General features: G+C 42.5%; 1 protein-coding gene across 1 annotated transcript in view; it reads right to left on the bottom strand.

Moving 5' to 3' along the window:
• The window catches only part of SLC12A8 (solute carrier family 12 member 8), a 144,419-nt gene that overhangs the window by 17,509 nt on the left and 102,873 nt on the right, over window positions 1–24,037 (bottom strand). Inside the window, 2 exon segments of the mRNA XM_047734824.1 lie at window positions 6,330–6,975; window positions 13,673–13,819. Coding sequence (XP_047590780.1) covers window positions 6,330–6,975; window positions 13,673–13,819 — 793 coding nt within the window.

The following is a 24,037-nucleotide window of genomic DNA, read 5'->3' as shown; positions in this document are numbered from 1 at the left end:
CTCATGCACACACTCATTCTCTCTCTCTCTCATAAATAAATAAATCTAAAAAAAAAAAAAGCAAATGAAAACTCTACAATTAGAACATCCAACAACAGAAACAAAACTTTACCATATGGGCTCAACAGCAGAGTTGAGATGGCTGAAGAAAACATCGGTAATCTCGAGGATAGATCAGTAGAAATTATCCAGACTGAAGAACAGAGAGGAAAAGGTGGAAGAAAAAGGAACAGCTTCAGAGATCTGGGGGACAATATAAAGTATACCAATTAATGTTCAATTGGAGTCCACAGAGATGGGAGAAAAAGAGAAGAGCAGAAAAAATATTTGCAGAAATAATGGTCCCCAAATTTGATGAAAAACTTTAATCAACAGATCCAGAGGGAATGAATCCACTGGACATGCTTCCAGCAATGTGTACATATACCTGATTACCACAGATCTACTGTTTTTTATTTACATTTTTGATAGCTTAAGAGATGTGCAATGATTTCTTTGAATTAATATGATGTTCTAGTTTATAGCAGATACTATCAGCAAGCAGCATACACTTTGTGTAGTGGTTAAGAGCACAGAATCTAAAGTGAATTTGACCTGGTTTTAAATTCTAGTGTCTCATATCCTGAGCAAATGTTTAACTTCTCTAAACCTCTATTAAAAGATAGTAACAATGACTAAACTCTGAGTTTAGATGAGATAATCTGTTAAGTGCTTATCTCAGTGCCAAGAACATGGAACATGCTTGAAAAATACTGGCTATTTTTAACTACCAACAATATCTGACACTTAACAATAAAAGTTTGTTGAATGAAGAATGAATGAGTCTGGGCATTGATTTTTCAAGTGTAAACTGCATATTCATCTGCACACTTCTCTTCAGTAGAATCTGGATTTTGACCTTCCTATTTTTAAAAATAATATGCATTGGAAGGTATGCTTTTATCAGCTGTGCTTGTCAGAATAATTGTTTCCTTCTGTGACACTGTGTTGTACAAATGTTTTTTATTTCTATTTAATCAGATCCTCTTTGTCTTTGATGATGCCTTCAATAGTCAGAAATATCTCTTGCACAGCTGTTATAAATAAGGAATTCATGGCTATATAAGGTATAAAATATAGCCCTAGTTAATCTTTTTGATCCATTTGACTTCAACAATGTTTACTCAATAGTGATTTCTTATTATTGTATGACATCTGGTTTGTCACAGATTAGGTTCTTATAATAAATAGTGTAACTCTATTGTACTTTATTGATCCATGTTTCATATTCTTAAGCTAATATTTTCTCAATTGCACATCAATTTAGCCTTTTCTGAGTGTTTGTTGCATGCTGTGTACTTTGTAGGAATACTGTGATGAATAAAAGGTAGAAAAGCATGGCTTATGACTAAAGAAAGGCCACAGCCTAGGGGTAAAGGAATGAAACTAGTATTTCTTTTCCTTAAGACAGACAGCCATGTAAGCCCGATAACAAATGTGTAAACAAATTTGATCTAAATGTATAAAACAATGTGTTAATTATTTATACTATTAGCATGGATCAAATGTTATGCTTGCACAGGAGAGGAAATCAGGAAAGCCTTGTTGAGGAGTATAAGTGGGTATAAAAAGTCAGATGGATTTTAAACTATAAGTGGGAGCTTTCCAGATGTAGAAGCAGGAGGTGAGGCAACTGTGAAGACAGAATAGCATATGCAAAGGCAGGAAGGAATAAAGAACAAGATGTGTTTAGGGCACTAATCTAAGTGTAACTGGAAATACAGAGCATGGGCTGTCATGAGAAAAATGGCCAAAAAGGTAATATAGGGTAGGATTGTAAAGAACCTTGCAAATCACACCACAGATCTTAGACTTTAGATGGAAGAGATTAGATTTTACTGAAGGTTTTTAAGTAAGAGAGACATGATGAGGGTTTTATTTTAGAAAGACCATTGAGTGGACAATGAGAAAGAGAAACAGGATGTGGGAGAATCAGGAGGCAAGAGTCTGGTTTGCAGATTTAATAAGAGTCTAGGTCATGGATGGGAAGGGTCTGCACCAAGGTACAGACAATGAGGATGGAAGAGAGGGAGTGGTCAGCAGCTATGACATTTCTACAGTTGGGCAACTGGGCGGCGAGCACTTCATTAACTAAACATTGCAAACTGACCACATGTCTCTCCTGAAAACCCACTAAGAAGACAGAAAAGGAATTAAAAATGCACAAACCCACAAACATGAGGAGAACGAGAAAACATAAAAACAAGACTTAGAAAATGGAAAGGTGACAGAGGAATGGTAACAGAGTGAGCAGAGTAGAAGAGAATGAACTCTAAGAACTACAGAGAGGATACTGGCAAGGAGCAGCCCAAGGCACCTTGGTAGACCCCAGCAAAGTTCAAGACCAGGCAGAGCCATGTCCCTGGGAAGTGGTAAGGTGCAGAGGTTTGGCTGTGAGCCCATATCTGAAACAGCTAGACAACAAGAACTTTTCTTCTGCCCACACAGCTAGGTAACAACTCCTTCTTTGCGTGACCCTTTCCTCTGAAGAAATCAAACCAGTGAGTGCCAGGACTTGGACACCAGGCATGGCAAAGAGTGGGCAAATGGAGCTAGAAACTAGGGAATTAAAAGAAAGTCTGTATCCTACACAGTAAGGTACCCCTAAGTCCCCTACCTCCCCCTGCTCCCTGAGCGCAAGCAGCCATCTGGGTGAGGCAAGAGATTAAAGGACCCTCCTCTGGAGGAACTAAAGAGTCCAGAGGAAAAACTCTAGAGAGCCACCTTTGGGGGTCCTCCTATGAAAAAGCCAGCTTACTCCCTAATCACTCTACAGTGAGGTGTCCCAATCAGCAAGCCCTGCCCAGTATGTGGGTCTTCTAAACAGCTTTTTAGTACTTAACTTCTAAGTAGGAAAAAAAATCGAAAGATCAACAGACATTTTAGTAAAGCCTCCAACATGAGAGAGAAAGACCAAGCCAAAGAATAAAGGATCTAGAGAACAAAGGTCAGTAAAAAGAGCAGGAAAAGACTAGAGGAAGAATAAGGACTATTACCAGAGAGATAAAACAAGCCATTGTACTCATAAAATAAGAATGAGATGATGTTCAAATTTTTAACAAGGTGGTGGGTGGGGCGCCTGGTGACTCAGTCGGTTAAGCATCTGGCTCTTCATTTCAGCTCAGGTCATGATCTCAGGGTCTTGGGACCAAGCCCCACATTGGGGTCCACATTCAGTGGGGAGTCTGCTGGAGGTTCTCTCTCATGACCCCTTCCCCTGCTCGCGCTCTCTCTCTCTCTCTCAAATAAATAAATAAATCTAAAAATTAAAAAAAAAAAAGCATAAGGACAAATCAAGTTAAACCAAAGCTCTTAGAAATTAAAACCAAAAGCTCTTAGAAATTAAAACAGTATAGACTGTTGCTACCCAATCTCCCCTTCTTCCTTAGGGAAAAAAAACCCACACAATTTCATGTGAAGGAGCAAAATGAGTAGGTAAAAACACATTTCCTAGCTTTCCCTCTGAGAATAGCTGGAAAGGCTAGCAAAGTAAGTTCAGGGCTATACAGCCAGAACAACACTCAAAATTATAGTCAGAGCAGTTGGGGGGCACTACTGTGGCAGGCACCAAGGTCTAGACACTGAAGTCTGCTGATTCTGAACCTGATTCTGATTCTGAAAGCCCTGGACCCTGGAGCCAGGAATGCAGCCATCCTGCAGCTACCATCAGGCTTTTAGAGAGTTCCTCAAAGTCCCCATTTACTCAGATTTTCAGTTCCAATTCCAGGTATAAGGGGCTTGTTTGATTAGCAGAGCTTTGGCCTCATGCTGAACTCTTAGCTGTCGGAGAGGCTGGAAAACTGAGCATCTGACGTCTTCAGTTTTGAGTGTGAGAGCCTTGTTTTGCCTCTCCTCAAGACTTATAACACTGGAAATTCTTCAAACATAGGGAGGTATTCAATGCTGAGTTGGAAAAAAAAATCTAGTATAATATTGTATCCAAAAAATCTCTTATTCCCTGGATCTGACATAGAAGTGTGATAAAGAGAGAAATTTCAAGATAATAGTTTTGTAGCAGGCTTAGAGTCCTCGTAGTCTAGACTGGAACAGGATGAGTGCCATTGGACAAAGGGAAAAGAAGAAATGAGTATGTTAAATTTCTGAAGAATTTGAGCACTTGGAAAATAATACTAAGAGGCATTTGATGTATATGCCCAAGCATTTAGAGAAAAATGATTTTATAGAAAACTAAGCAAATAAAGAACAAGGCAATTATTAACTTTAGGAAATAGAAAAAGTTGAACCAAAAAGAATGTAATATGGTATAACATATGGTTCAGAGATAAGCAATACTTAATCATGATAATATGAATACTAGCTATGAAGTTAATAAAAAAAACTGTGATATAAATACACTCAGACACTGAATGAGAAGTCAGAGTGGAATAAGTTAAAACTTCATCTATTGTAATGGGAAGTCAAAAGATGATAATGCAAATATATTTTTTAGTAACATGAAGGTTAAAAGAAGATGCAACTTTTCAGTTAAAAGGGGGATTGGGCACCTGGGTGACTCAGTCGGTTAAGCGTCTGCCTTTGGCTTAGGTCATGATCCTAGGGTCCCGGGATCAAGTCCCTCATTGGGCTCCCTGCTCAGAAGGGAGCCTGCTTCTCCCTCTCTCTGCTCCTCCCTCTGCTTGTTCTCTCTCACTCTCTCTAACAAATAAGTGAATAAAATCTTTAAAAAAGGGGGGGTGGATTTTCTGGGAGTGGGACCAGGGAGCAGAGAAGGGTACAAGGAATGGTATAGAAGAGTGAGGACTATTATTTCTGATGATGTTACTTTTAAGATTTTTATTTTATTTTATTTTATTTTTAATTTTTAATAGACTATTTTAGAGAGAGTATATGCGTGTTTGTGTGTGTGTGTGCAAACCACAGGCACATGAGCTGGGAGAGGGTCAGAGGGAGAGAGAATCTCAAGAAGACTCCATGCAAGCACAAAACCCAAAGTGGGGCTTGATCCCAAGACCCTGAGATCGTGAGCTGAGCCAAAATCAAGAGTTGGATGCTCAACCGACCGAGCTGCCCAGCTACCCCAATTAGGTTACTTTTAATTCCACTTGGCTTATTAAACTTTGATAAAAGTTTATTTTTTATCAAAGTTTATTACTTTGATAAAAATAAAATTAAAAATTTTAAATAATGCGCCTATCATTAAAAACCTCCCACGAATTTGGAGGCAAAGAAGGAAAAGCAAGTGTACGGGAGAATATAAAGCATTTGTTTTTAGACATGTCTTTCTATGTCCCTCTGTCTCCCCCTCTCTGCTCACACTTGTGAATATAGATCTCATGGGGCAGGGTAACAGAGAGAGAAGTAATGAGCTTCAAATTTAGGCAGACCTGGGTATGATATCCCGCTGTGCGAAGTCAGAGCTTGGAAACTTCTCTGTGACCTCCCTGGGCCTCAGCATCTTCATTTGTAGAATGGAAATATGTCATATATATCACAGTACATGAAATAAAATAGATAAAGCACCTAGAATTTGGAAGACTCAAAATTATGAATTCTTTCTCTCAAAATTTCTCATGCCCTGTAAGCCTCTCTTTGAGAGTCTTTCTGTGTGCCTCCATGTTTGTAGATCTAAGAAACCAAAGCAAAGCTGTGTTCTTTAGCCATCTTTTCTCCATCCCTTCTTGCCTGGTTTGGGAGATTCATCTTCCACAGACAAAAACCCACTAAGGCAGACAGGTTGTTACATTTCCCCTTCTCTTGAAGGGAAACATTGGTCTCACTTGTGTTGATACTGTGTCGCAGATGATTTTTGATTAAAATGATATAAATCTTCCCTTATCAGCCATAGCTCCCAGCTCTACCATGTAACAATAGACAGAAATGTCTGTTTAAAGTCAACTGTGGGGTGCCTGGGTGGCTCAGTGGGTTAAAGCCTCTGCCTTTGGCTCGGGTCATGATCTCGGGGTCCTGGGATCGAGCCCCGCATCAGGCTCTCTGCTCAGTGGGGAGCCTGCTTCCTCCTCTCTCTCTGCCTGCCTCTCTGCCTACTTGTGATCTCTCTCTGTCAAATAAATAAATAAAAAAATCTTTAAAAAAAAAATAAAGTCAACTGTAACGGAGTAGAATTACAAATTCAGCTGCTGTTTTAATATAACTTTAAAAAATAAATATCTTTAAACTTTATTTAAAAAATAAATATCACACAAAATTAACAAGGATTTTACACTCAGCTATCGAGTGAATTGGCTAAGGGCATGGAAAGGGGTTGTGATGACCAAGCAGGTGAGGTCACCCCGAAGGAGGAGACCCTGACGGGATTTCAAGGCACTCACCTTCTCCAGCTGAGATAGGCTGGTCGCTTGGCTCAGGGACAAGTTGTTCAGCACGTGCTCCTCCAGGCAGAACCCCTTCACTCCTGGCATTCTGCTTGTCCCAGGAGGCCTCCTGGCCCTCCCAGGAGGCAGCAGGCAATCTATCGGAGCCCTCAGCAGGGAAGGAAGCTGGGGACTCGAGGTCCAAAAGGAAGCTATCTTGTAGGGTTTGCTTGGTGGCCTTCCTGCGTTTCCCCTTCTTCCTTTGTGGGATCCTGTCACGGTCTCCTTGGCTCGGCTGGCTATTCTCAAGCTTCCTGGTTAGCTGGAGGAGCTGATCCATGTCTTTGGTGAACTCTAGCAGAGTGCCCTCAGGGAGGCTTCGGCCCGTGTCCTCAGAGCCATAGCTGGGAGCCTTCTCCAAGAGCAGGTGCTTGGAGCAGGGGAGAGCTCCTGTGCCCTCCCTGGGCACTGACTCAGGCACCGGGGGCAGGCTGCTGACAGCCATGGACAGGGAGAAGTAGGAATAGTCCACTGCAATATATGTCAGCATGAAATTGATGGTGACGATGGGGGCTAGTACATTCACCTGGCCCACAAGGACAAAGGCCATGGTCACTAAGCTGGTCAAGAAGATGGCAGCTACAGGGGTTTTATTTGGCCCTTTCTGCAGAAACAAAAATAACATGCAGGACCATGAAATTTCAGAAGAAAATCACATTACATGATAGAATACAACTCAGGATGGCTCAACCACTTCTACTAGGATTCTCCCAATCAGTTAATAACTGATTGCCTACAAACTTGGGATAATAATATTCAACTCATGGGGTTATTGTGAGATCAGAGCTAATGAACATTAAATGCTTGACACAGCACTGACACAGAGTTGGCCCCAACACACCATGGATATTGGCTGTTTTCATAACTATTAATATGGGGCACTACTATATAGAACTCAGACTTCCCAAATAGTTCTCCTTTTGTCTTACACTGGGTTTTAGCACTGGTCTTGGAAGTCAAAGTGGTGCAAAGTTCCCAGGTGATAATGGAGAAAAGGATCTGAAGGGGAATGGCAGAGCCTGGAAGATGGGACAGAAGCTCTGGCAGCTGTGGTGGGGAAACTGTGAAACTAAACACACACATGCTCCCCCACATGCACTTACACACATCTGTTATTAATGGAGGTGGGTACGGGGGCCTGCAGGAGAACAGGAGTGGAAAACATGTGGTAACTCACAGTCCCTCACGTTGTTCTTGGGCCCAAAATAATGATCACTTCTGGGTCCTCATCTTCCTTGACCTAAGAACCACATTTACCCCAGCTGATTGCCTGTTGGTCTTTGAAAGGACTTTCTTTGCCTTTCTCTGCCTGATTTGCCTCCCTCCTCATTATCCACTCTTTCTTAGTTTCCAGGCCTGTCTTCTCCACAGCTCTGAAATCTACACTGAAAGTAGCCCAGGGCAGGACGGGAGGGAGATGGGGGTCACAGAGTGATGGGTATTAAGGGGAGCACGTGACGTAATGAGCACAGGGTGTTATATACAGATGAATCACTGAACTCTATCTCTACACTATATGTTAATACACTACACATTAATGGATTGAATTTTAAAATAAATAATTAAATAAAGTAGCCCAGGGCAGGGCACCTGGATGGCTCAGTTCATCATGATCTCACGGGCTCAGCTCATGGAGCCTGGTTAGGATTCTCTCTCTCCCTCTGTCCCTCCCAGCCCCACTACTCCCACTCCTACTCGAGCTCTCTCTCCCAGAAAAAAGAAAAAAGTAGTCCCAGTCTCCAACCTCAGGCCCTCTCTATGCTCTCTCTATATTCCATTCCTAGGTGATCTCAACCAGGCTCCTGACTTTAAATACCAGCTTTATGCTCTTAACTCCCACATTGGAATCTCCAGCCTGAAATGTTCTCCTGAAATCTAGACTTAAATATTCAACTGTCTACTTAACATTTCCAGTTGATGTCTAACAGGATCTCAAATGTTCCAAACCAAACTGCTCCCCCCTCCCCCCCAATCTCCCACCCATCGAATCTACTTCTATAATCTCTGTGTCCGAAAACGGCAATTCCATCCTTCCGGCTGCTCAGGCAAGCAAAATTCTTGATGCCTTTCCTCATTGTCTCAATCTCCATCAGCAAATACTGTCAGCTTTACCCTCAGATATACACTGGATCTAACCACTGCTCCCACCTCCTTCACAGTCAACAGTCTGCAAGGGGAGGAGGGGCAGACCTAGAAGCCTCTTCCAGATCCAACCTGTAAACCCCCTATATGTGTTCCTCCAGGTGCATTCCCCCTTCCTGACCATCAGAATAAAGACCAGCCTTCAAAGTCACAGGATAAAGACGGCAGAGTCATCAGCCTGAGTCTTCAAGGGTCAGAGCCCCTGCTGACCTGAAACGCCTGCCCAAGAGTTTCAGAGTAAAATTCTGAGAGGAAAAAATAAGAAGTAAAAATACACTTTGACTGACTTTGAGGATTACATTTTTGGGTAGATTTGCTACAGCTGTTTAACACACTCTAACAATAAAACTACTAAGAATAAAGTAAATCCTTAGAAACTGCAGAGAATTTAAAAGGAGGGTATTAGGCAAGCTGAAAGAAATGCTAATGACCCGTGCCAAGACGTTGACAAGGGCAGGTTGTGAGGTGTTAATAATGGTCAGACCTGAACTTCTGTGACCCAAAGACATCATGAAGAATGTAAGAATAAGCCACAGAAGGGGAAAAGATATTTGCAACACATATAACTAACCAACAAAGGGTAATCCAGAATATCGAAGCATCTTTACAAAATAATTAGAAGAAGAGAAAGGACGCACTAAAAAAAGCAAGCAGAAGAATGTCTATGAAACATATGAAAGGTGCCCAAGCTCCTTAAGTAATCAAGGAAATGCAAATTAAAACCACAGGGAGATTCCATTAAACACCCACCAGATCAGCAAGAATTAAAAAGTATGATAATATCGAGCGCTGGCACAAACACAGAGGGCTAGGAATGCTTATCCACTGCTGCTAGTGGTGTGAATTAGTACAAGTACTTTGGAAAAAGAGTTTGGTATTATCTAGTAAGTGGAGATATATGTACCTTATGGCTTAGCAATTCCAGTAATGGGTATATGGTCTGGAAGACCGCTACCTGCGAACCTGTCCACTAGTACAAGAATGTTCGCTGTACTGTCTTGTCTGTAGCAGCCCCAAATTGGAATGTCCAACAAGAGCAGAAGGGATAAATAAATTCTAGCAAACGAGGAAAAGCTATATAGGGATGATAATAGACAAGCTGCTGCTACAAGCGAAAATGTGGATGGATCACATAACGTTGGGTGAAAGAGGCGTGCTGCATTATATCAAGTTTAAAAACAGGCAAAATTAAACAATTCTGTTTCATGATGCATATGGACGAGTCCAACCAGGGGTCAGCAAACTATGGCTCTGGGGCCATCTGGCCACCATCTGTTTATCCATGCCCACGGGCTAGTAGGAATGGCTTTACATTTTCAAACAGTTGGGGTGAAAAAAAACCAAAAGAAGAGGAATATTTTAAAACACATGCAAATTACATGAAATTCAAATTTCGGTATCCACAGAAAAGTTTGACTGGAACACAGCTACACCTACCCCAACAGGTGTGTCTGTGTCTGCGGCGACTTCTGAGATACAGCTGCAGAGCTGAAGGGTTATGGCAGAGACCACAGGGCCTGCAAAGTCTAAAATACTTACTGTTTGGACCTTTCCAGAAAAATTTTGCCCACTCCTGAGGAAAGCCATAAAGAAAGCAAGGCAGTTATGATCACAGAAGTCGGGACAGTGGCAACAGCTACCACAGGGGTAGGGAAAAGGCTCAGACCAGAGAGGGCATGTGGAAGTGGCATCCAGGGGCTGGGAGTTTCACTTCAGTTATTCCTTGAAGTGTTCACATTGCCTCTATGCTCTTTTCTATATGCTGAATACCCCGCTAAATAAATAAATAAATAAATAAATAAATAAATAAATAAAAAATAAATTGGGGGGGCTATGGGAGATGCCTGGGTGGCCCAGTTGGTTAAGCGTCTGCCTTTGGCTCAGGTCATGATCTCAGGTCCTGGGATCGAGTCCTCATAGGGCTCCCTGCTTAGTTTGCTTCTCCCTCTGCCTTGTCCCTGCCCCTGTTCTCTCTCTCGTTCTCTCTCACTCATTCTCTCTCTCTCACTCCCAAATAAGTAAATAAAATCTTTTAGTTTCCATGCCCACTGTGGTGCCTAAATTGGGGGTTGAACTCGGGATCCTGAGCTCAAGGCCTAAGCTGAGATCAAGAGTCAAATGCTGGGGCACCTGGGTGGCTTAGTCATTAAGCATCTGCCTTCGGCTCAGGTCATGATCCCAGGGTCCTGGGATCGAGCCCCACATCGGGCTCCCTGCTCAGCGGGAGCCTGCTTCTCCCTCTCCCACTGTCTCCTGCCTGTGTTCCCTCTCTCACTGTGTCTCTGTCAAATAAATAATAAATTAAAAAAATCTTAAAAAAAAAAGACTCAAACATTTACTTGACTGAGCCACACAAGTGCCCCTCTCTCAAAATTTTTTTTAAAGTTTATTGTCTCTCCCATTAAAAAAGAAAATGTGGTAATAAAATCTAATCATGTGTAAAGGAGCTTTGCAGAGAAAAAAATTTCAAAGTTAAAAGGCAAGTGACAAACTAGAGAAAACATTTGTAATACATATCACAAAAGTTGCCCTCCCTAACAAAAGGAGAGCTTCTAGCATTTGAGAAGAAAAAGACCAACGATCACAAGAAAAAAAAATTTTTTTTAAGATTTTTTATTTATTTGACAGAGAGATCACAAGTAGGCAGAGAGAGAGAGGAGGAAGCAGGCTCCTGGCTGAGCAGAGAGCCTGATGCGGGGCTTGATCCCAGGACCCAGAGATCATGACCTGAGCCGAAGGCAGAGGCTTAACCCACTGAGCCACCCAGGCACCCCAGAAAAAAAAATTTTTAATTAAAAAACTTAAAAAATATACAAATATAAATGACTCTAAGAAAAAACAATGTCCAAATTTGTTCCTATAAGAGTAATGCAAACCACAAGGCTCCTGAGATGCTGTCTCCCACTACACAACTGGCAAAAATTCACATCTGACAATGAACCCTGATTGCTAGTAATGTGGGACCCAGGGCAAATGGTGGTCTACACACCCTATGTCTAAATATTCACAATTACAAACCAAGCTAATAAAGCAAAGGTATTCTATCCTCCTTCCTTGGCAAACAGAGCTTCTGGACAACAGGGAAGGCCAGGTCCAAGGATAGAATTCTCATGTTCCTCAGAATTCCTCACTGGAAGAGGGCCACTCACAGCCCTCCTCCCACCCTTCTCAGACCATACCATGGGGGCTTCACACCCATATGGGGACTGTGGCCTATTCCCTGGTCCTAGAAAGGACAGGCCCAGGGAAGAAGCCCTTGCAGACCCTGGACGAGGGTTGTGGAACATCTAGGCAGAGAATTCCGGGCAAATGATCCAGGTCAGCACACCTAGACCATCCAGAAGTGGGGCATGGGATCCGGGTAGACCTGTCCCCTTGTTCTCATAAATGTCTTTTTTTTTTTATAAAGATTTTATTTATTTATTTGACAGAGAGAAATCACAAGTAAGCAGAGAGGCAGGCAGAGAGAGAGGAGGAAGCAGGCTCCCTGCTGAGCAGAAAGCCCGATGTGGGGCTCGAACCCAGGACCTGGGATCATGACCTGAGCCGAAGGCAGCGGCTTAACCCACTGAGCCACCCAGGCGCCCCTCTCATGAATGTCTTATCCTAAGGATGAGAACAGAGTCCTAGAAAGCAGGGTGTTGGGGCCTGTGTCTAAGAGTGATGCTGGCTGTCAGGACACAGGAACAATTATACATTGCTGGTAGAAGCACAAAATGACACAAATCTTATGAGAGGTGTTTTGGCAATATCCATTAAAATTAAAAATGTGTTTAGCCTTTGCCACAGCAAATCCACTTATGAAACTTTATCCTGCAGATTTATCTGCACATTAAATAATTACACATACAAAATTATTCCTTGCAATACTGTTTAGTGGAAGCCACACAAGGGTCGATCTATAGGAACAGGTTAAATAAACTACAGTAAATCACACACAATGAAAAAAGAATGAAAAATTTCTCTCAACATTCATATGGAAAGATGATTTCCAAGCTCTATTAAATGAAGAAAAGCAAGGTATAGAACAATGTGTTAGAATACTATCTTTGTGTAAAAAATAGAAGTATTCATAAAAAAACTAATAAAAACAGCTACTGATAGTGTATGGGTACAGGTGAAGAGAGAGATAATAAAAGACTTATGAGAGGAGCAAACATTCTCAACATATATCTTTTATATCTATATAGTATATATTTATATAGTATATATATATAGTATATATATAAATATATAGCATATATTTATATCTATATAGTATATATTTTATACTATATAGTATATACACATTCTCAGCCCTGTGTATATACTATCTAATAAAAATACATGAAATTTAAGGAAAGGCATATATACAGAAGGTACAGACATGACAGTCAGAGCTCCAACCCAGCCCAGGCTGACTGACAAGTAAGGGGAGGGTGGTAAGGGAGGACTGGTGACTCTTAACAGAGAGGGATCTGGGGTGGAAGAAGGAGTGGGGAGGGCCTCTGTGGTGCTCCAACAAGATAGAGATGAACTATATCTCATAAACTGCATTATTGGGAACTGGGGTTCTCTATCACTCTTTTTTCATGTTAGGTTTTAGGAATGTCTCATTCAATCACCCCGTGACTCAATCAAGCTACACTCGGGAGTTCAGGTCATGAGGACCGATGGGGGCCCAGAGGTCCAAAGTGTGGGAAATCATCATACGGCAACCCCAAAGGGAAGGCGAATCTCAAGGGCAGAGTTAGAGCTGCAAGGTCCAACTCCCCTCCTCACCAAGAGATTTTTTTCTCCTATTCTGAACTTAAAGGATCCTGAATTTGTTTTTATTAAAGCATGTGACACTCCCTTTCCCTGCTGCTCAGGGTCCCAGATATCAGGATGACAGTTAGCCAACCCAGGGCTAAGGGGTCCCTGTGGTTGTGACACTGACGTGCTTTGTCCACCTGGCCCCAGCCTCAGGCGGCCAGAGGACAGGGGTGAGAGAATGACTTTTGCATTCTCATTTTTCCCACTCTGGAGAACTTGACCATTGGCTCTAATTGGAGAGACTGAAGCAATGTATTGGCTGATAATCAGGTATCATATACAGCAAATGTAGTATCATGTACAGCAAATGACAATCAAAAGTACAAATGTATGTTTGTACATTTCTTGAAAAAAGGGTCACTCACCCCTTGCCCCAGACAGGCGAGCGCAGGAATCACTTTCTCCTGGGCAATGCACTGCAGGATCCGGGGAGCTCCATAGAGGCCTCCCATACAGGAGGCCAGGGATGAGATGTATAAGCCCAAAAGAAACAGGAAGCCCACCAGGGACACCTGTGTGAGGAAGCAGGTTCATTACCCAATGCCAGAATCCTCTGTCCCTTTCCATTCCCCCGGCCCCCACCCGTCTGCACCCCATCGATCACTAGTACTCTAAAGTCAACCTCCCAGGTAGGTTTCCAACAGCCCCAGCCCCATCCCACTTCATTCATACCACCGCTGTACCAGTTCAGCCCACTGTCACCTCTTGTGTGGACGACACAGAGGGTCTCAAACTGAGCACACACCAGACTCATCTAGAGGGCTTGTTAAAGTACAGATTTCTGGTCCCCGCCTCAGAGTTTCTGATTAAGCAGGTCTAGGGAAGTACTATTCCCAAGTATTTGGATTTCCAACAAGCTCCCAGTTGATGCTGCATGGAGGGTCTGGGGAGCACACTTTGAGGACCACTGGCCAACTACAATGGGAATTGGCTTCCCGCCTCCAAGCTCCACCCATTCTGAATTATCCCGAAGCCTTGGCCAGAGTGAGCTCTCCAAACTCAAACCTGATCATCATGCCACTGCCAAAATGAAAGGAGCAAGATGGTAGAGGAGTAGGAGACTGAGATATCATCAGGTCCTGGGAGTTGACAGTTATCAAGCCATTCTGAACACCTACAAACTCAATAGGAGATAAAAGAGAAGAAGAGCAGTAATTCTAGGAACAGAAAATTGACCACTTTCCAAAAGGTAGGACATGCAGAGAAGTGAATCTGAAGCCACGGCAAGATTGACCGCGGTGGGGGAGGGGCCAGCTCCCAGCAAGTGAGAGAGCAATGGAGCACAAAATACAAACTTTTAGAAGTCTGCTCCACTGAGGGACGTCACTCTAGAGGTTAAGCGGCGGGGGGGGGGGGGGGGGGGGGGGGGGAAGGGGGTGGTGGAGCCTCCACAGGGACAGTGTGGTCTCAGGACCTGCAGGGACATAAAAAGATCAGGGGTGTCTAAGTGTGCAGAACTCCCAGGTAAATCCAGCTACAGAGACAGAGCCGAGGAGGGGACCCTCAGCTCGGGGTTACCTAAAACCATGATCCGATGCATAGTCAGACCACTGCTCTTCAAGCAGGGACCCCACAAGTGGCAGATCTGGAGAGACCCCCTCGTTCCTCCTCCAGGAGGAGTGGCACAGGAATGCATGGCAGGAATCTGCTGGGTTGGGAGACTCCAAATGGGGCCGTGCGTGAGAGACAGAAATGCTCGGTCACAGGCTGGGTGCTCTCCAGCCTGATCACATTCTTTCCTCTTTTTTTCCCCTTTTTTCAACCAACTTCCTATCTTATCAATTCCTGTTTTAGAGTCTTTTTAAATTTTCATCTTAACAGTCATATTCCGTCCCTTCACCATGTTTACCCTTATTTTTGTATATATATAATTTTTTCTTTCTTTAACATTTTGGGAGGCAGTTTCTTCTAACAGACAAAAATATACCCAAAATCAAGTGTGTGCCTCTGTTCTATTCACCAGTCTAATATATATATATATATATATATTTTTTTTTTTTCTTTTTTCCCCCCCTTCTTCTCCCCTCAGTTTTGGGTCTTTTCTGACTTGGTTAGTGTATATTTTTCTGCAGTTTTTCCTACCCTTTTAGTATTTTGTTATCTCATTCATCTATTCTTATCTGGATAAAATGACAAGGTGGAAAAACTCACCACAAAAAAAAAAAAAAAAAGGAAAGAAAGAAAGAAAGAAAAGAAAAGAAAAGAGGCAGTACTGATGGCTAGGGGCCTAATCAAAACAGACATTGTAATGTGTCAGAACTAGAGTTCAGAATGTTGATTATCAGGTGTTAGCTGGGCTCGAAAAAAGCATAGAAGATATTAGAGAATCCCTTTCTGGAGAAATAAAAGAACTAAAATCTAACCAAGTTGAAATTAAAAAAAGCTATTAATGAGGTGCAATAAAAAGTGGAGGCTCTTACTGCTAGGCTAAATGACTCAGAAGAGAGAATTAGCGATATAGAAGACCAATGATAGAGAATAAAGAATCTGAGCAAAAGAGAGATAAACAACTACTGGACCATGAGGGAAGAATTCGAGAGATAAGTGATACCATAAGACAAAACAATATTAGAATAATTGCGATCCCAGAAGAAGAAAGAGAGAGGGGGGTAGAAGGTATATTGGAGCAAAGTATAGCAGAGAATTTCCCTAATTTGACAGAAGGAACAAGCATCAAAAGCCAGGAGGCACAAAATCCCCCTCAAATCAATAAAAATAGGTCCACACCCTGTCATCTAGTAGTAAAACTTACAAGTCTCAGTGACAAAGAGAAAATCCTGAAAGCAGCTTGGGACAAGAGGTCTGTAACATACAATGGTAGAAAATATTAGATTGGCAGCAGACCTATCCACAGAGACCTGGCAGGCCAGAAAGGACTGGTATGATATATTAAGAGCACTAAATGAGAAAAGTATGCAGCCAAGAATAATATATCCAGCTAGGCTGTCACTGAAAATAGAAGGAGAAATAAAAAGCTTCCAGGACAAACAAAAATTAAAAGAATTTGTAAACACCAAACCAGCCCTTCAGGAAATATTGAAAGGGGTCCTCTAAGTAAAGAGAGAGCCTAAAGGTAACTGACCAGAAAGGAACAGAGACAATATACAGTAACAGTCACCTTACAGGCAATACAATGGCACTAAATTCATATCTTTCAATAGTTACCGTGAATGTAAATGGGCTAAATGCCCCAATCAAAAGACACAGGGTATCAGAATGGGTAAAAAAACAAGACCCATTGATATGCTGTCTACAAGAAACTCATTTTAGACCCAAAGACACCTCTAGATTTAAGGTGAGGGGGTAAAAAACAATTTACCATGCTAATGGACATCAAAAGAAAGCTGGAGTGGCAATCCTTATAACAGATAAATTAGATTTTAAACCAAAGACTATAATAAGAGATGAGGAAGGACATCTCTGTCTGTCCAACAAATATCTCTGCCCCTAACATGGGAGCAGCCAATTATATAAACCAATTAATAACAAAGTCAAAGAAACGTATTGACAATAATGCAATAATAGTAGGGGACCCCCCTCACTGAAATGGACAGATCACCAAGCAAGAGATCAACAAGGAAATAAAGGCTTTAAATGACACACTGGACCAGATGGACATCACAGATCTATTTAGAATATTCCATCCCAAACAACAGAATACATATTCTTCTCTAGTGCACATGGAACATTCTCCAGAATAGATCACATCTTGGGTCACAAATCAGATCTCAACCAGAACCAAAAGATTGGGATCATTCCCTGCATATTTTCAGACCACAATGCTTTGAAACTAGAACTCAATTACAAGAGGAAAGTTGGAAAGAACTCAAATACATAGAGGTTAAAGAACATCCTACTAAAGAATGAATGGGTCAACCAGGAAATTAAAGAAGGATTTTAAAAATTCATGGAAACCAATGAAAATGAAAACACAACTGTTCAAAATCTTTGGGACGCAGCAAAGGCAGTCCTGAGAGGAAAGTATATAGCAATACAAGCCTTTCTCAAGAAACAAGAAAGGTCTCAAATACACAACCTAACCCTACACCTAAAGGAGCTGGATAAAGAACAGCAAAGAAAGCCTAAACCCAGCAGGAGAAAAGAAATAATAAAGAGCAGAAATCAATGAAATAGAAACCAAAAGAACAGTAGAACAAATGAATGAATCTAGGAGCTGATTCTTTTGAAAGAATTAATAAGATTGATAAACCCCTGGCCAGACTTATCAAAAAGAAAAGAGAAAGGACCCAAATAAATAAAATCATGAATGAAAGAGGAGAGATCACAACCAACACCAAAGAAATACAAACAATTATAAGAACATATTATGAGCAACTATATACCAGAAAATTTGACAATCTGGAAGAAATGGATGCATTCCTGGAGACAAATAAACTACCAACACTGAACGAGGAAGAAATAGAAAACCTGAACAGACCCATAACCAGTAAGGAGAATAAAACAGTCATCAAAAATCTCCCAACAAATAAGAGCCCAGGGCCAGATGGCTTCCCAGGGGAATTCTACCAAACATTTAAAGAAGAATTAATTCCTATTCTCCTGAAACTGTTTCAAAAAAATAGAAATGGAAGGAAAACTTCCAAACTCATTTTATAAGGCCAGGATTACCTTGATCCTAAAACCAAAGACCCCATCAAAAGGGAGAATTACAAACCAATATCCTTGATGAACACGGATACAAAAATTCTCACCAAAATACTAGCCAATAGGATCCAACAGTACATTAAAAGGATTATTCATCACAAGTGGGATTTATTCCTGGGCTGCAAGGGTGGTTCAATAGCTGCAAATCAATCAATGTGATACAATACATTAATTAAAAAAAGAACAAGAACCATATGATATTCTCAATAGATACTGAAAAAGCATTTGACAAAGTACAGCATACTTTCTTGATCAAAACTCTTCACAGTGTAGGGATAGAGGGTACATACCTCAATATCATCAAAGCCGTCCACAAAAAACCCACAGTGAATATCATTCTTAATGGGGAAAAACAGAGCTTTTCCCCTAAGGTTAGGAACACAGCAGGGATGTCCACTATCACCACTGCTATTCAACATAGTACTAGAAGTCCTAGCTTCAGCAATCAGACATCAAAAAGAAACAAAAGGCATCCAAATCAGCAAAGAAGAAGTAAACTATCACTCTTCGCAGATGATATGATACTTTATGTGGAAAACCCCAAAGACTCCACTCTAAAACTGCTAGAACTCATACAGAAATTCAGTAAAGTGTCAGGATATACAAGCAGTGCATAGAACTCAGTTGCATTTCTATACACCAACAGCAAGACAGAAGAAAAAGAAATTAAGGAGTTGATACCATTTACAATTGCACCCAAAACCATAAGATAGCTAAGAATAAACCTAACCAACGAGGGAAAGAATCTGTACTCAGAAAACTATAAAGTACTCATGAAAGAAATTGAGGAACACACAAAGAAATGGAAAAATGTTCCATGCTCATGGATTGGAAGAATAAATATTGTGAAAATGTCTATGCTACCTAAAGCAATCTACACATTTAATGCAATCCCTATTAAAATACCATCAAATGGAACAAATAATCTTAAAATTTATGTAGAACCAGAAAAGACCCCAAATAGGGGCGCCTGGGGGGCTCAGTGGGTTAAGCCGCTGCCTTCGGCTCAGGTCATGATCCCAGGTCCTGGGTTCAAGCCCCGCATCGGGCTTTCTGCTCAGCGGGGAGCCTGCTTCCTCCTCTCTCTCTGCCTGCCTCTCTGCCTACTTGTGATTTCTCTCTGTCAAATAAATAAATAAATAAAATCTTAAAAAAAAAAAAAAAGAAAGAAAAGAAAAGACCCCAAATAGCCAGAGGAATGTTGAAAAAGAAACCAAAGTTGTAGCATCACAATTCTGGACTTCAAGCTCTATTACAAAACTATAATCATCAAAACAGTATGGTACTGGCACAGAAACAGACACAGATCAATGGAACAGAGTACAGAGCCCAGAAATGGACCCTCAACTCTATGGTCAACTAATCTTCAACAAAGCAGAAAAGAATGTCCAATGGAAAAAAGACAGTCTCTTCAACAAATGGTGCTGGGAAAATTGGACAGCCACATGCAGAAGAATGAAACTGAACCATTTCCTTACATCACACACACAAAAGAACAGATGAAAATGGATGAAAGACCTCAATATGAGACAGAAATCCATCAAAATCCTTGAGGAGAACACAGGCAGTAACCTCTTCCACCTCAGCCACAGCAACTTCTTCCTAGAAACATCGCCAAAGGCAAGGGAAGCAAGGGTAAAAATGAACTATTGGGACTTGATCAAGATCAAAAGCTTTTGCACAGCAAAGGAAACAGTCAACAAAACCGAAAGACAACTGACAGAATGGGAGAAGATATTCACAAATGACATATCAGATAAAGGGCTAGTATCCAAAATCTATAAAGAACTTATCAAATTCAACACCCAAAGAACAAATAATCCAATCAATCCATGGGCAGAGGACATGAACAGACATTTCTGCAAAGAAGACATCCAGATGGCCAACAGACATGTGAAAAAGTGCTCCACATCACTTGGCATCAGGGAAATACAAATCAAAACCACAATGAGATACCACCTCACACCAGTCAGAATGGCTAAAATCAACAAGTCAGGAAACGACAGATGTTGGCAAGGATACAGAGAAAGGGGAAACCTCCTACACTGTTGCTGGGAATGCAAGCTGGTGCAGCCACTCTGGAAAACAGTATGGAGGTTCCTCAAGAAGTTGAAAATAGAGCTACCCTACAACCCAGCAATCGCACTACTGGGTATTTACCCTAAAGATACAAATGTAGTGATCCAAAGGGGCACATGCACCCAAATGTTTATAGCAGCAATGTCCACAATAGCCAAACTATGGAAAGGACCTAGATGTCCATCGACAGATGAATGGATAAAGAAGATGTGGTATATATATATACAATGGAATACTATGCAGCCATCAATAGAAACAAAATCTTGCCAGGTGGATGGAACGTAGAGGATATCATGCTAAGTGAAGTAAGTCAATCAGAGAAAGACAATTATATGATATCTCTGATCATATGGAATTTGAGAGGTAGGGCAGGGGGTTGTGAGGGGTAGGGAGGGAAAAAATGAAACAAGATGGGATTGGGAGGGAGACAAACCATAAGAGACTCTTAATCTCACAAAACAAACTGAGTGTTGCTATGGGCTGGGGGGGTTACAGATAGGGTGGTTGGGTTATGGACACTGGAGAGGGTATGTGCTATGGTGAGTGCTGTGAAGTGTGTAAACCTGATGATTCACAGACCTGTACCCCAGGGGCAAATAATACATTATATGTTAATTTAAAAAATGCAAAGAAAAGATATATCAATGGCTCCCCACCACTCTGGCATCTTCAGCCCTTCCTGGTCTGTGACCTCTGTAGCCCCAGACCCCCTCACACTCAGACTCTCTGTCAGCATACTTCCTTGCCTATGACCACCCTCTGTCCACACCTCATCTCCTCATTGTCTGTCTCTTACATCCAGTTGTGCTTCAAGACTCAGCCCAGTCCTCTCTTCCTGCATGAGATCCTCCCACAGCCCCTCACAGCAGGGGCTGCTCCTTAGGGCCTGCAGCACCTTAGCCCGAGGCTGGGGGACACCCAGCCCACTGTGTCCTCCAGTGGCCCCAGAGGCCTCATCTCTGCAGGGCTCCTGTCTTGCTCATCCTGGTATATTTGGTGCCAACACAGAGCCACAAATGCTGAACGGATGAAAGAATGGGCTCCATGACCCTCGTGGCCCACAGGTCACTAACAGATAGAGTAAGAGGGGGTGCAGTTGTTCTGCTTGGTGTCGGCTTGCAAAGGTCAGCACAGCTGGCCACACAGCTGGGCCAGAAGCTATGGGTCTGGAACCTGCCCCGCTCTCCTGATCTAGCCTTCCTCTGTACCCACCGGGAAGCCTCTCTGCTTTCTGGTTATTTGAGGTCCCCTTCTCCATTCTACTTGACTGTAGGCATGGTGGCCAGAACTGTATGTTCCAAGGGCTCATTTGTCCGACTATCACAGATGGGTTTGCCCTAATTTGCATGGTCTGGTCACACCCTTCATGATGAAGCTTCTCCACCTCACTTTTTATGTCCCTGCTTTAGCCATCACTGGGTCAGTGGCACCAAGCTACATGGAACACCAATGAATGTCCTTGTTTTCTTCAATGTCACCAGCATACTCCCCACCTGTGTTGTAGCCCATGACAGGCAGGGCAGCATAAGCTCCTGCGTCTCGTGCCCCCTGCCCTCGCCCCATCTCCCCAAACAGTCTGGCAGACGGGCTCCACACGTGCCCATGAAATTCATGAGGCTTTGAGACTCATGCCCTGGATGCCTCACAAAATTGTTAGATGGGGATGCCTGGGGGGCTCAGTTGTTACGTGTCTGACTTCAGCTCAGGTCATGACCCAGGGTCCTGGGATCGAGTCCTATATTGGGCTCCCAGTTCTGCGGGGCACCTGCTTTTCCCTCTCCCTCTCGCCCTGCTTGTGTTCCCTCTCTCCCTTTCTCTCTCTCTGTCAAATAAATAAATACAATCTTAAAAAAAAATCATTAGATAAATGCTTCTATGACCAACCCCCAATCCATTCTGGTATGCATTCCTTCACCTCTAATCTTTGTTTCTGTCTTCTTGACCAAACACATCCTGTATTCACTGTTGTTGTTTTGTTTTGTTTTGTTTTTTTAAATACATGGACTCAGGTGCCTCGCTGGCTCAGTCGGTGGAATATTCGACTCCTGATCTCGGGGTCATGAGTTTGAGCCCCACACTGTGAGTAGAGATTCCATTGGGAAAAAAATATGTAGACTCTGTGATGAAATGTTATCAAAAGCGTCTAGAAAATGTAACTAGGAGTTCTCTACTCTGGCTATACCTAAGAATCCCTCCAGAGTTCTGGCTTTATCAGTGTTGGGTGGGAACTGACATGGCTGATTTTTCAAAAACCCTCCAGGCCATTCTAATGCACAGCCAGGGTAGAGAACCGCTGGGCGAGACGCAGTGTGCCCACCCCACTGTCCCTTCAGAGAATTCTCCAGAAGACTCAGGCATGTGTCTGCTTGCAGAAATTTTATTGCTTCTTATCCAAAAGGTTATATATATTTGTGTTAAAAATTTTTTTTGTTTTGGGACGCCTGGGTGGCTCAGTTGGTTGGACGACTGCCTTCGGCTCAGGTCATGATCCCGGAGTCCCGGATCGAGTCCCGCATCGGGCTCCCAGCTCCATGGGGAGTCTGCTTCTCCCTCTGACCTTCTCCTCGCTCATGCTCTCTCTCACTGTCTCTCTCTCAAATAAATAAATAAAATCTTAAAAAAAAAATTTTTTTTGTTTTCATTGAAAGCCTGTCCATTTACTAGGATTGGAAATGAGACGGCCCAGTCTGGCTTCCTCCTTGTGTGGGGCTGACCCAGGAAACCGGGGTCTCTAGTACCAGGGGCTACAGTGACGCCAAGGGCTGGCCAGCCTTCCCACAGTCACTCCCTGGGACTCCTGCAGAACCTTTGGGCTGGTGCCTGGAGAGGGGACTGTCCAGGCATAGCGACTTGTTTGTGTCCAACGTGGCAACTGTGTTTATAATGGGCTGTTCCCTCGACTATCTTTTATATAAAACTACTACTCTGTCAATTTTCTGAAAAATAAATGAAATGTTGGTGGTTGTGTCTGGATCAATGATAAAGATTCCATTCTAGCCCTCTCCCACATGTAGCCTGTCTCTCCCTTCCTATCTGTCAACCATCCACCCACGGGAGCATTCGTTGAGGACCGGGGATATAACTGGCCCAGCGCGAGGCAGACATTACAGTTACAACAGGGAACTACACAGCTTTGCTCCCAGTCCTCGGAGAATTTCCTCACTTTCTTTCTTCATACGGAACTGTGAGCTTGTAAACTGTGACCATGGAGATGAAGTGAGCTTGAGCAGACGCGTGTCAACAGTTCTTTGCGGGGGGAGCACCCTTCTGTCATATAGCTGTTTGAACCATCACAAAAAAAGCTATGTTTCCAAAATTATCTGAGGTGTGAACTACCCTAATTTCTTCCTTCAGTAACTCCTGATGAAAATTATAATTTCATCTCCTTGCTTTTCATACTTTATGCTGGCTACCATCAGAGCTTAAACCCTTGAGAAATCCCACCTGTCCACCGCTGTTCCCGTCTCTTGAAGGGCCGAACTCCAAGTCATTTGCAAGGTGCTCATCCTGCCTCATCCGATTCCTATGGCCCCTTGACATTAGCGAGGAGTACATCCTGACCTCGCACAATCCCAAATTGTCTCACAGTCCCCTAGTTTTCTCCTGTGTCAGATCTCCACAGACATGAGTTTCCTCACACTGTCTCTACTCCAAAAAAGGACCGATATCTACACTTTCGGTCAAGTTTTCTCACTTGATAGCCATTTTCAGAAGGAAGTAAAATTGGCTTCAGTTCCTGAGAGATAGCTCTGTGACCCTGATGGAGAGCAGAGGACAGCCAGCCCGGGTGGGATGGGGGACACTGAGGAGCTGGCTGGCCTCCTACACCAGCAGCCCTCTGATGTGGGCGCTAAGGTCCCTCTTGAACACATGAAACCATGACTGTCAAATCTAAGAATGATAAGAGTTTACTCTGCAGGATACTTCCCTTTTTTTTTTTTTTTAAGATTTTATTTATTTATTTGACAGATCACAAGCAGGCAGAG

Source organism: Lutra lutra, chromosome 1 (assembly GCF_902655055.1).
Source record: "Lutra lutra chromosome 1, mLutLut1.2, whole genome shotgun sequence".
Lineage (NCBI taxonomy): Eukaryota > Metazoa > Chordata > Mammalia > Carnivora > Mustelidae > Lutra > Lutra lutra.
This window is presented reverse-complemented; position numbering and strand designations above follow the sequence as displayed.